The 13,349-nt window shown below is 33.7% G+C and overlaps 1 protein-coding gene across 1 annotated transcript; it reads left to right on the top strand.

Moving 5' to 3' along the window:
- The first annotated feature begins 5,410 nt into the window (after positions 1 to 5,410).
- LOC111999608 (cell division control protein 2 homolog) lies at positions 5,411 to 12,476 on the top strand. Its single transcript, XM_065778273.1, has 7 exons — positions 5,411 to 5,604; positions 6,615 to 6,735; positions 9,069 to 9,242; positions 10,016 to 10,179; positions 11,363 to 11,450; positions 11,574 to 11,627; positions 12,098 to 12,476. The coding sequence occupies exons 1-7, from the start codon at positions 5,411 to 5,413 to the stop codon at positions 12,185 to 12,187; spliced, it is 885 nt and encodes a 294-aa protein (XP_065634345.1). The 3' UTR covers positions 12,188 to 12,476.
- Positions 12,477 to 13,349: the final 873 nt, after the last annotated feature.

Raw genomic sequence — 13,349 nt, 5'->3', positions numbered from 1 at the left:
TATCTTCTCATGTGAGTATACTCGAGTATATATGTACAAGCCTTGTTAGAGTACTCAACTAGTCAATCAACTAATCAATGATTACAGCCAATGATTTACTAACAATCAACTAACTAATCAATGATTAACAGTGCAGTAACCAACTAATTACCCAAGGACTACTAACAATACTAACTGACTTAACTAACTGACTCACTCAACACCCTTGGTAAAACTTAGCAACTCACTCAATGGCATTGTATCACACATTAGAACTCTGTTATATACATATATCTAATGTAGAATTTAGAGTCTTTTATGCTTGATCTAATGCAGAATTTAGAATCCTAACAACAAACCATTAAGCCTAGTGTGTTTACGAGCATGAAGTACAGTAAACAATTGATCAAATATAATAGATTTTCAGTATTTGCATACCAATTTGAGTCTGACAAATTGCTTCATAGATAGAAGCATAAAAATCTATATTAAGAGATCTTCACAGCTAGTCACCATAGCAGCCGATTTGATGGGTTTCTTGTTTCTGTTTTGTTCTTGCAACTATTATTTCCCTCTTCTTTAGTCTCCAATGTTAGCTTTAGAATTTATTAGAAAACTCTAAAAGCAATTTCCTTGTGAATGACCAAACAAGAAAATATTTGTTATCGTTGTTATTATTAGGTACACGTCATATGGAATGCTTGTAACAAAATCTATTTTAAATAGCTTCAAGTCCCCCTAAAGATTTTTTATTTTTTTTTTTTTTTTTGGGTGGTAATTAGGCAACCTCCCAAAGACTATTCTATTTTGAGAGTAACTATTCTAAATCTAAGTTTATTAAAAATATATATTCTCAAACTTGTATAACTATATAACATAATTCATAGGTTAATATACCATTCGTCTCAAAGGACAAAGTTTAGCTACAAAATTGGTTGTAACTTAAGGCTACAACCTTACTCAATATCTTTTTATTGGAGGTGAATCTTGACAAATCCACCATTGGATTACATTTTCTTCTTATATCTTTCATGCTTGCAAAATTTTTAGAAAATTAAAGATCAATAGCTATATCATTAATAAATTGTTTAAATTGCAAGTTTTTGTAATTTAAAATTATGCATAAAATATAAGTTTATAGATCATGTAGTAAATAATGTTCGATTGACACAAAATTTGACATATCTATTAAGAGAGTAAAAAAAATGCAATTTAAGGGTTAAATTTTCAAAATTTGTAATGATATTTATTTTATTGAGTAAGGTTGTAACCCTAGGCTACAACCAATTTTGTAGCTAAATTTTGTCCCGTCCCAAATTGCAAGTCCTCTATTTTATTTGATGTCCCAAAATAAAGTTCTATTTTAAAAGTCAATAAATAACTTTCCTATCATACCCATCATTTCATTATAAGTTTAAATTAAGGATGGTAGTTTTGGAAACTTATATAATTCTATGTAAAATAAAATGCATTAAATAATGGGACAGAGAGAGTGTAAAAAAGTTAAGACTCGTTTTAATTTACTTGCATTCACTGGGTTGGAGTGTCAAGTTTACTCCCAGTGTAACTAATAATTACTATATACCAAAAAACCAAAAGCTACACCTCAATTGGTTTGACTAAAGAGTAATACTAAGGAATAATATTTATTCATTTTGCTTTTGTTAATAGGTGCCTTCATGCACTCATCAAGGAGGCTTCGAGCCCGTTTGGGATGTGATCGATGCAAGTTTCAGTTTATTTGAGTTTTTAGTTTCTTTTGGTATTATTCATGGATCTCATTGCATTTTTTGGTATTATTCATAGGTCTCATTGTACTATTCAACTAACTTTTAACTTTTTTTTTCTATACTTTTAACAAAAAAGTTTTTAGTTTCAACTAAATAAGTTGTTCCCATAAAAAGTTAATAAACAAATGCCCTTAAGTATTTAACTGAAAGCAACTCGAGTTTCCATAAAAAGCCAATTAACCGTTTTATAAAATTCAACCTCATCGAATGACTTAAAACACTTGTTAACTAGATTCTTAATTTTTTACAATGTGGACACTTTTATCTAAGTCTAACATTAATATCACTTTTTTTATACACAAATCATGCCAATAATGATTAAAAAAAATGGTAAATCACAAATTATACTCTTTAACTTTGCCTAAAATTCAATTCAAACATGTAATTTCACTTTCATTTAGTCTTGTCCTCTAAATTTCAATTATTTAATTTAGTCATTCCATTAATTTTCATTAGAATTGCATTGTTAGTAACCCCTAAAACGACATTGTTTTTTGGTCTCATTTTAGGACACTTAATAGCAATTTTCTAATGGAAGTAGTGAGGACGATTGAATGGTACAAAGTTAAAAGTTCGAGGGTTGAATTGAACGAAAATAAAATTACATGATTGAATTGAATTTTGGACAAAGTTTGAGAGTGTAATTTGTAATATAGCCCCCCAAAAAAGTGTGTATAATACATGATGAATATGCATTGAAATTCTACAATGTCAACACAAAATTTAGGACCACAAACTTTGGCATCACAATTTTACCACAAATCTAATATGATAGACTACGTGGGCAGTAGAAAAAAAAGTAATAAATCTATATGAAAGTAAACGGGAGATATTATAAAACTAAGAAGAAGAAAGATCTACAACAGAGTCCAGGCATAGCAAAACATAATCTATTACATAGAATAGTTATGGAAAAGTGTGTGCTCTTAGATTTACTACAATAACCTAGTAGAATATAAACTGACACCAGTATTAGTACAGCCCATATTGGTAGGCAGACATATAAGCCATGGTGTACAGCCCACTAGTGAGTCAGAAAAAAGTGTGAGTGACCCATATCCGTTACAAAACCCGCCAACCATTGACCCTTTATATATCAAAATTCCACTCCATACTCTCACTCTTGTGCTGACTTGACTTCACACTTTAGAGAGAGAGAGAGAGAGCCGTCAGCCACATTAGTAGGCTTCAAAGGTGATCTCTGATCTCCATTTTGGGTTTAGATCTCCCTTCAAAAATGGTTATTGTTTGTGGGTTTTAAGTTTTGTTTGGATTTCATGCCTTACCAAGCCCGATCTTGCTCTGAGTTCTGCTTCATTTTTAACTATAATTGGGTTTGATTTCTGAAATTCCCAAGTTGGGTTTTGTTATTTCTGTGATATTAATGTTTCCATGAGTTTATAATTATTGTATGTTGCTTAGCATTGACACATTGTGGAAATTTGATAATGTATGTGAACTCTGTAGCACATTTTAATGCATAGAATTGAACTTGTTCTGTTCATAAATCATATTTTGGAATTGCCTTATGCTTAATTATACTGTTATTATTAGCACATTTGAATGCATAGATTATGATTGTTAGCAATGAAGCAGTTTATATATGCTGTTATCTGTTTCTTAGTATTGGTTAGTGGTGAAGATAGTTGAGTTGCTGGCTATTCACTAATACTATACACTACAATAGCCTTTTTACCAAAGATGTTTCTAGGTGCATTGAATATTTAGAGATTTTCGACCAATTAGTTTGGTGGGAAGTTTTTACAAGATACTAGTGAATGTGTTGGCAAATAGATTGAGGAGGGTAGTGGGCTAGTTGGTATTTGATTTGCAAAGTGAATTTTGCAGGGGACATAAGGATTTAAGATTATGTATAGATAGTGAATGAATTAATGGATTGTAGAGTTTGGAGTAAGATGTCCTGATTGATTTGTAAATTTGACATAGATAAGGGTTATAATCATGTGAATTGGGATGGCCATCTCTACCTGTTAAAGAGATATAAGTTTGGGGAGAGACGGAGGACCTAGAATTAGGACTTGTATATCTTCCGTCAGGTTTTCTATGCTTGTTAATAGTAACTCGCTAGGCTTTTATTTGGCTTCTAGGGGTTTGAGAAAAGACTCATTTTTACTTCTTTTGTGTCTTTTAATTATGCAAGTGCTTGATAAAATGTTTGGAAGGGTAGTTGTGGGAGGGAGGATGAAGGTTTTAAGATGGAGGGTAGAAATGGGGAGGATATGACTATCTCACACCTGCTATTTGCACTCAATATGATCATCTTTTGTGGAGTTGATATGGCAAACATTAGATCGTTTAGATGTATTCTATTATGCTTTGTGCTCTTAGGAAAAAACGGAAAAAAAGGAAAACAAAAAAATGAGAATTTTTCATGTGTGATAGAATGCCAATGAAACTCAGAAAAAGACATGTAATGCTGGACCAAGCTGCTTGATAATTTGAATTCCCTATTATATTATGGAAGTTCTTGAAAGAGCATGTAGAAAGGTGGAAGGAATTGGGTGTCATTGCTTCATCTTGACTGACATTTGATGGAAAAAATTGTGTGCTCTTATTCTCTGGCTTTTATAATATAACTTTACTGCTTTGAAAACTTTATTGTATCTGTCTTAGGACATATTGGAAAATCTGTCAATGTGTGGAGTTTAGGCTTTTGGTTTTGGTAGGGAAGGGAAAATAGTTGATTTAAGGTTGCAAAGAGGCTAGAAGAAAATAAAATAGAATTTACACGTGAATAGTAATGTGAATATCAAAGTGACAAAGAGAAGGGAAAGGGAGAAAATAATTAATGTGCCTTAGTACTCAAAACACTTAAATTTTTCTACAGAATAGGTTTTGTGTTACTATTGAGAGTGACAACCAGTCCCTGTTGCAGGATATATCCAAGAAGGCTCTTAATCTATCACAGTTAGGTCTTTTAGTAGATGATATCCGCTCTCTAAGCTAATTTTAGTGCAATTTCATTCCATTGCAATAAATCTGTGATGAACAAAGCTGTTAATGTACTTGCTAACATAGCAAGGGAAGGGGATAAGATTTATACTGTTAGTCCCTCTTTCCTTGATCCTTATGTTAGACTCATTGTATAATTGGTTGATTAGTATAAAACTCTATTGCTTTTTGTCACAAAAACTCTTTTCTTATTTGGGTACAATGATACTTTTATATAGATTCCATCTCTTAATTTTTCCTAATAAAACTAGAAGTCCTACTTTGAATAGTAAATTAAGTACTGATTAAATTGGGCCAAAACACACATGCACTTCCCATAAACTAAATAATAGTTACCTAATCCATAACCAACAAATACTGAATTACAAAACACCCTTGATCCTAAAAAAACCAACAAAACATGGCATAAAATAATAATGACCTAATCAGCTATCAGGGACACTTATTCTTGGGCTTTACCTTAATCTTAGGCTTTCAAAGGATATTTTTTCTTTAACCATGCAATGGCTGCACCAGTCTCCTTTGGCATTGTAACTTCAACTTGAGCAAAGAGGATTTTTTTTTACCTGGACTGGATGGAGCAGGTAAGTGAAAGATATTTCAGTTTTTACTTTGTTAGTTTGTGAATAATTAAATTAGTGATTCTTATTATATTATGATGTTTGTGAATGTTACAGTATGAGAAAGTTGAGAAGATTGGGGAAGGAACCTATGGTGTGGTTTATAAGGCTCGTGACCGTACAACTAATGAGACTATAGCTTTAAAGAAGATTCGCTTGGAGCAGGAAGATGAGGGAGTACCAAGCACGGCAATACGGGAAATCTCCCTCTTGAAAGAAATGCAGCATGGGAACATTGTCAGGTATTCATTAGATTTATGGGGTTCTCTGATGTCATTAAAGCAGGATTATGCATATAAATAAGGATGAGTGTGTCAGGAACAAAGATTCTACTTGTGCCATGTTGTCCGCTACATATATAATTTCTCTTGCCCAATCATGGAACTAATGACAAAGATAAAAATATCTGCATCTGAAGGGATGGAAAGTAGTATGTGTATATAGGATTGTAATGTCAAGGCAAGCTCTTCTCTTGAGATTTTCATTTAGCCTTCTAGCTCATGTATTGGGCCAGCTTCATTATTATTCTCCTATTCCTTTCACTTTGATGTAGTATTTTAAACTTTAAAGTCATGGTTCAGGAACTGTTTTTGACCTCTGGTTTTCTTTCAGCATCATCTAATTTCTTATCATTGATATAATTCAGCTTTGGTTGAAATGGAAAGATAAGAAAAAATAGTGATCAAAACAATCTAAATAAGATCACCAGTGAGCTCTAGCTCAAATGACACTTTCTCCTTCCTTATAGAGGTGTGGTTAAGCTTGTGGGTTCAAGACCCACAATGTGCACGTGTAACTTATACAACACCTCCCTACTAGTGTGTATCCTCTCTTAATAAGATTATCACCAGTGAGGATCTTCCCCATGCTACCGTCCATACAAAGAAAGAAATCCTCCTAGGGGCCTTGACAGACCAAATACTCTTCTAAGAAAAAGTTGTTTCAGAGGTGCCCCTTAAGGCATCATAGAATGAACGAACATGAAAAACCCCCATTCCCTTTCAAATTCCACCTCAATCAATCACAGGTGTCACTTCAGCACAATGGCAATTCTTGGGGTTAAATGGCTTATCACTTATGAATAGATATGCTTTTGTTTTTTTTTTTTTCTAGGTAAGTGCTAGACAATTAACATTCTACTCTGAGCATATTAGTTCTCATAAAGAGTAGCCTTAACTAAAACAATGGCATTAGTTTTAGTCTCTGTGTGGTGTATGATTGTTTAGCATGGTGATTGATTTGTGTTTGACAGGTTACAGGATGTTGTGCACAGTGAGAAGCGCTTATATCTGGTTTTTGAGTACCTTGACTTGGATCTTAAGAAGTACATGGATTCATCTCCAGAATTTGCAAGGGATCTACGTCAAATAAAAGTAAGTGGGCTGCTTTCTGCCATCAGAGGTTTGTATATCCATGCAATATGACTATTTTTCTGTTTTTTTTTTTTTTTTAATTTTTTTTTATTGTGTGATCAAAACAATCTAAATAAGATCACCAGTGAGCTCTAGCTCAAATGACACTTTCTCCTTCCTTATAGAGGTGTGGTTAAGCTTGTGGGTTCAAGACCCACAATGTGCACGTGTAACTTATACAACACCTCCCTACTAGTGTGTATCCTCTCTTAATAAGATTATCACCAGTGAGGATCTTCCCCATGCTACCGTCCATACAAAGAAAGAAATCCTCCTAGGGGCCTTGACAGACCAAATACTCTTCTAAGAAAAAGTCGTTTCAGAGGTGCCCCTTAAGGCATCATAGAATGAACAAACATCAAAAACCCCCATTCCCTTTCAAATTCCACCTCAATCAATCACAGGTGTCACTTCAGCACAATGGCAATTCTTGGGGTTAAATGGCTTATCACTTATGAATAGATATGCTTTTGTTTTTTTTTTTTTTCTAGGTAAGTGCTAGACAATTAACCTAGGTTGCACGGACACGCCATTTTTGCGTCGTGTCGGTGTCGGACACCGGAACGGGTACGACTCGCCGGATTCCGGTGTCCGGCGAGTGTCCTCTCTTTTTTTTTCGTTTCTCCGACACGCGCCGACGCGGCGCCGACTCGGCTCCGACACGGCTCTGACGCGGTTCCGACGCGTCCGACACGCCAGCAATGAAGAAAAAAAAATAGAAAATCACAGATTGAAGAAAAAAATTCGGCCGAAATCATGCATTTTGGGCTTCTTTCCCTCTTAAAAAATAAAAAGAAAAATCACTGCCACTGGATCTTCTATAGAGGAGATGAAAAAGAAAGGAAAAAAACAAAGAAAAAAAAGAACGAGATGAAGGCATGAAGCAGAGCCGGTGTGAGAGAGAAAATACAGAAGAAGAAGAAGAGAAAAAAGATGAGAAAAGAGACTGAAGAACCTGAGCCACTGAAGATTGAAGAGACGTGGGAAGTGGGAACGTTGGAAATGAGAAAAAGAAGAAAAGATGGTTAGGTGAGAGGAGAAGTAAATAGTGGAGGCCATATGTGAGTGGGTTGGGAAATGGGAAAAGTTAGTGGAAGGAAACTTTTGTCCAATTTGTTTTTTTTATTTACGAAAAGACTATTATTAATTATATTTTAATAATAATTAGAATAACCTATTTACTTTATTTTATAGGGAAAATCATATGCTTACTTTATTTGAGTTTTTTTTTTTTTTTTTTTATATATAAAATATATATACACACACAAGGTAATATATATAAAATGTTTACCAAAAAATATATATATATATATATAAAATATGCCTAAATATAAAATATAATTAATTATTTAACCGCCGTATCGTGTCCTTATTTTTCAAAAATTGCCGTATCTCCGTATCCGTGTCCGTGTCTGTGCAACATAGCAATTAACATTCTACTCTGAGCATGTTAGTTCTCATAAAGAGTAGCCTTAACTAAAACAATGGCATTAGTTTTAGTCTCTGTGTGGTGTATGATTGTTTAGCATGGTGATTGATTTGTGTTTGACAGGTTACAGGATGTTGTGCACAGTGAGAAGCGCTTATATCTGGTTTTTGAGTACCTTGACTTGGATCTTAAGAAGTACATGGATTCATCTCCAGAATTTGCAAGGGATCTACGTCAAATAAAAGTAAGTGGGCTGCTTTCTGCCATCAGAGGTTTGTATATCCACGCAATATGACTATTTTTCTGTTTTTTTTTTTTTAATTTTTTTTTATTGATTTTGTGATCTTTTGAGTGAAAGAATTATAGTCATTTAGCAGTTATCTAATTGGCAAATAAAAGTATTTTCACATCAGGTGCATGCCATATCTTGGTTGTGGACCTGTTGTGCCTTACAACTTCTATGATGAAGTTAGAGAGATGGTGCTTCTGATTGTTCTTTTTTCTTTCTCTTTCTCTTTTCTTTTCTTTTTTTTTTTTAAATATTTGGTGAAATAATTTTCGCTTTTGTCAATTCCTGTCAGGCACCAACCATGAATTTGCCAGCCCAATATATGTGTCATTTATTACATTTTTAGCCCATCTCTCTTACCTGTTGAGTGTATTTGAAGGACTTGTTAACGCAATCTAATATGATGACCATGTTTTTACTATAATATTTGTTTTTGGTTAATTTTTCTAGGTTTAAATATATTCTTCCTGAACCTTTTCTCCGGTTCATCTTGAGTCTGGTTTTAAATATGGCAATAATGATGCAACAGGACTACTTGCAAAAATATTCAATTGGGGATATCTTTCATTTCTGCAGATGTTCCTTTATCAAATTCTCCGTGGCATTGCTTATTGTCATTCTCATAGAGTTCTTCACCGAGATTTGAAACCCCAAAATTTGCTAATAGATCGCCGTACGAACGTGCTAAAGCTGGCCGACTTTGGACTGGCCCGAGCATTTGGTATTCCAGTCAGAACATTTACACATGAGGTATAAATATGCATTGGGCTCAATTTTCCTAATGTTCTTATTTGTTTTTCTCCAATAATAGGGTATTACCTTTTTTAATTGTTGCAATTGCTCTAGGCTTTTGCTGTTCATTGCCAAAATTTGAACGCTATGATGATTTTACTTCCACCTCTAAGTAACAATGGAAAAGTAAAACTTATGGTCTTTGGATTGAGTGGCACCTCCTCCCCAATTAAAAGGGGTTGAGCTGCATCATATAGGTTCAATGTTGTACGAGCCTGTGAGTTGTGTATGTTTTCTTTCTCTAAAAAATGGAATATACAAAAAGCAAAGAAAAGATGTGTAGGTTCTTTCTAGTAGTGAATTAGTGATGTGGGCCACGTGGCTCTTGTAGTCTAGTAGAACTGATTTTTTTTTTTTTTTTTCTCAATCCCTATAAAAAGCTTAAAATGTGTGATATGGCAGTGGATTTTCTACCAACAAGTTTTCGGACTTGGTTGTTCATGGCTAATTCTAGTAGAATTACCCAAGGCATTTCTTGGACTGAATCAATGTAAAAATTTTGTTCTTGAATTGTTAAATAGCCCATAATGCATCCCTTGATGGACAGCAGAATTTTTGACATATCTATATGGTTAAAACTCAAAAATATATTTTAAAAAATTAAAATTTTGTTGTATCTTATGTTTCTAATACTTCTACTATCATTTAATAAGAAATTTGAGTAATGAATAATAATTTCAATCCATCACTTATTTTTGTTCCTGATTGATGATTCTGTTAAGTTTTTTTAGGTGGTGACCCTGTGGTACAGAGCTCCAGAAATATTGCTTGGATCCCGCCACTACTCTACCCCTGTTGATGTGTGGTCAGTTGGATGTATATTTGCTGAGATGGTTAACCAACGAGCATTATTTCCTGGGGACTCTGAGATTGATGAGCTATTTAAGATTTTCAGGTGAACAGCTTCCCATCAACATTTTTCATCATCAATTTTCATTGAGAATTTAGTTGCAGCCATATATATGGAAGGATGACTGCATGTGCTATGATTAAATATTATATTATGCATGTTAATAGATTATCCATTTCCCAAAATAGATCAATGTGGCTGGATAAAGTGGCTCCAGATTTTTATGAAATACATGCGAGTAAAATGATCAGATTGTCTACTTTTTTGTTTTGCTTTAAGCTAGTGTATTTTGACATCTTTGTTATACATATATTACATACTTTTTCCACCTTTTTTATGCTGGAATGGATAATGGTTGTATATATTGTGGCATTCTGCTAAATTTTGGTTCAAGTAACATCTCAACAGTCAACAATTTTGGGATGCTAAATATGTTAGAAATATTAATTGCCGAAAATTTTATGAGTATATGCTCTGTATGTGGTTTTGATGAAAAATCAAACCAAACATGTGCTGGATTGCATTCTAGATGCACATTGAATATATAATTAGATGACCAGACCTTGAACAATTGATGAAAAAAATGAAATCGTGTGGTTACAGTTATTGCATGTGCACATGTAAAGTTTGACCCATTGAATATAAGTTCTCTCTCTCAGTTGCTGTTCTCCCATAAACTTACACTTTGTAAGTCATGTATAGGTATATCATATGTGAACTGAAATGGTGGCTGGTGCTCATAAGTTTGTGGTGAAAACCTTAAATAGTTCATATTTTCCCTGAAAAGTCACTCTTTTGATTTTGAAGTGCATATTACTGGGAACTGGTTGTTGCTCTAAATTGCCTAATGAAAATTCCATCAAACCCTCCCCCCTTCTTGCGGCAACAGAATATACACAGAGACACACGAATTCACCAAAAATCTAAAGAAAACTGATGTGAAAAGAAAAAGTAGTTAGCTTGTATGGTTGCTCTGGTGCTGTGGTCATTTTTATGCCTTATTTGTATATATATGGCCAATGAAAAGAATGATAGAAGTGTGTTCACATTGGTGTGATTCATTCATTTAAAACAGTTGAAAGAAAATGAAGGTGGAAGTTCTTGTGAAATAGTAAAATAAATGAAAACAAAGAAGTACATAATGTTTCTTCCAGATGTGGATGTATATTATTATATTTTCATATCTTTCTTCTTCTTTTTTTCATTTTTTCCTTTTATATATATGAAGAGTCTTAGGTACTCCAAATGAGAATACATGGCCTGGTGTGACATCTTTGCCTGATTACAAATCTACCTTTCCCAAATGGCCCCCCAAGGTAACTAAGCATATGTGATACTGTGGTCCATAAATTTCCATTACCAGGACCATTAAAAAAAAACTATCAATTCCTATTGATATATCTTGTTAAAATTTTGAAAGAAGCATCCTTGCCACGCAGGATTTGGCTACTATGGTTCCAAGTCTCGATTCAGCTGGAGTTGATCTTCTTTCTGTAAGTTTGCATTTGATATCACATCTATTATAGTAATATACCTGTCGGGGACAAGTTCCAAATCTGTTGATTCAATGATGGCTTCTTGGTCACTTAAGTTTATTATTTTACTCAAGCATTTATGAGTTAGGTAAAAAAAAAATTTCAACTGCCTGGATACCCTTTGATTTTTTTTTTTCTTTTTTGGGGTGGGGGGGTGGGGGTGGTTTAGGGCGTAATGCCCAAAAATAAAAAGAACTAGTAGCTCTACTATGTTCATCTGGAAACAAGTTCCTAGTTCATGGTTTCATCAGATGAACAAAGCCTCATCTGCTTGAGGACACTTTTTCTTGCTTTATCTGCTTCCGACATCTAGGAGCTTCCCATGGGCTAAACCATATAATTACAGATGATACACAAATGGATACAATGTTATACATTCCATCAACTATGTTTTCCTACTGATTAAGCATTTCTGTATCATGTTCCAGAAAATGCTCTGCTTCGATCCCAGCAGAAGAATTACAGCCAGGAGTGCTCTTGAGCATGAATACTTCAAAGATATCGGGTTTGTACCCTGATTCTCTGTAACCATTCTGTTGGAGAAGTATATATATATTAATGTGTAGAATTCTATGGGTTTCGATTGTGTGAGAAATACGTATGAAGTCTTTAGTTGCCTTTTTTTTTTTGGTTGAAGTTTAGATTTCATTGATTTGGTGTTAGATGAATATATTGGAACAACTAGAATCTGCTTCAATTTTTTTCCCTTTTCTCCTTGTCCTAATGGTAACTGGCATTTTCTCTCCAATTCGCCTGTAATTGACAGTATCATGTATGAGAGAAAACATAGTATTTTTATTTTTGTTATTTTATGTGGAATTGAAAGTTGGTTTTACTACCTTGTATTTGCTATTATGTATCTTATCTCCCTCTCCTATCTTCCCTTTTTTCCAATTAGACTGGAAGCCAAAAGAATTTTGAAACCATGTTGTTTGGTATGAGTGCTAGCACACTTAAACATTGGACAAACAAAAAAAGTATATATTATTAGGCATTTTCCGTAGGCCTACAAGTTTGGTAAATGATTGAAATTTATGTGGGGTTTAGCCTGTCCTAACACTTCGAGATTGAGAGAGAGGTAGGATTGCATAGAAGCATCTCTACTCGCTAGCCAGCTCGTTGATGGAACATCTTATTCATGAATGAATTTTTCGGAAAGCCAACAGAAAGATTCAATTCTAACTTCGTAGAGGCAGTGCTGCTGATTTTTAAACTTTCTATATATATATATATATATATAAAATAAACATAGACTAGAAACATCTCTTATCTCAATGAAACCAAAAGGAAATGAATGTAATTGGGACATGGATGGAATACAATGAAATAAAGCACTGAGTGTATGTTTGGATAGCGGCCACGTTTAGCATTTTTTGTGGGTCCTTGCACTGTTCATAGACCAGCAAGTATTTTTTTTTCTTTTTTCTTTTTTCAAAAACCTAATTTAAAACTGGATCTACAGTACTATTCATACGTTTAAAAATTATTTTGCTATATAGTTTTCAGCAATAAATAGTATCCAAAACAAACCCTAAATGTATTTGCATTATCATCATCTTCAACTAAAGTATTCTCTACATTGCACCATGAGTAGTGCATGAAAGAGCAACACCCAATACACCGGCAACTCGCATCATATGAAATGGGAGTATTCCATTCAATAGTCAATTTTAAATTTGA

The sequence above is a fragment of the Quercus suber genome, unplaced genomic scaffold, assembly GCF_002906115.3.
Source record: "Quercus suber isolate HL8 unplaced genomic scaffold, Cork oak 2.0 scaffold_177, whole genome shotgun sequence".
Classification (NCBI taxonomy): Eukaryota; Viridiplantae; Streptophyta; class Magnoliopsida; order Fagales; family Fagaceae; genus Quercus; species Quercus suber.
The sequence above is the reverse complement of the archived record's forward strand: the minus strand, read 5'-3'. Positions and strand labels throughout refer to the sequence as shown.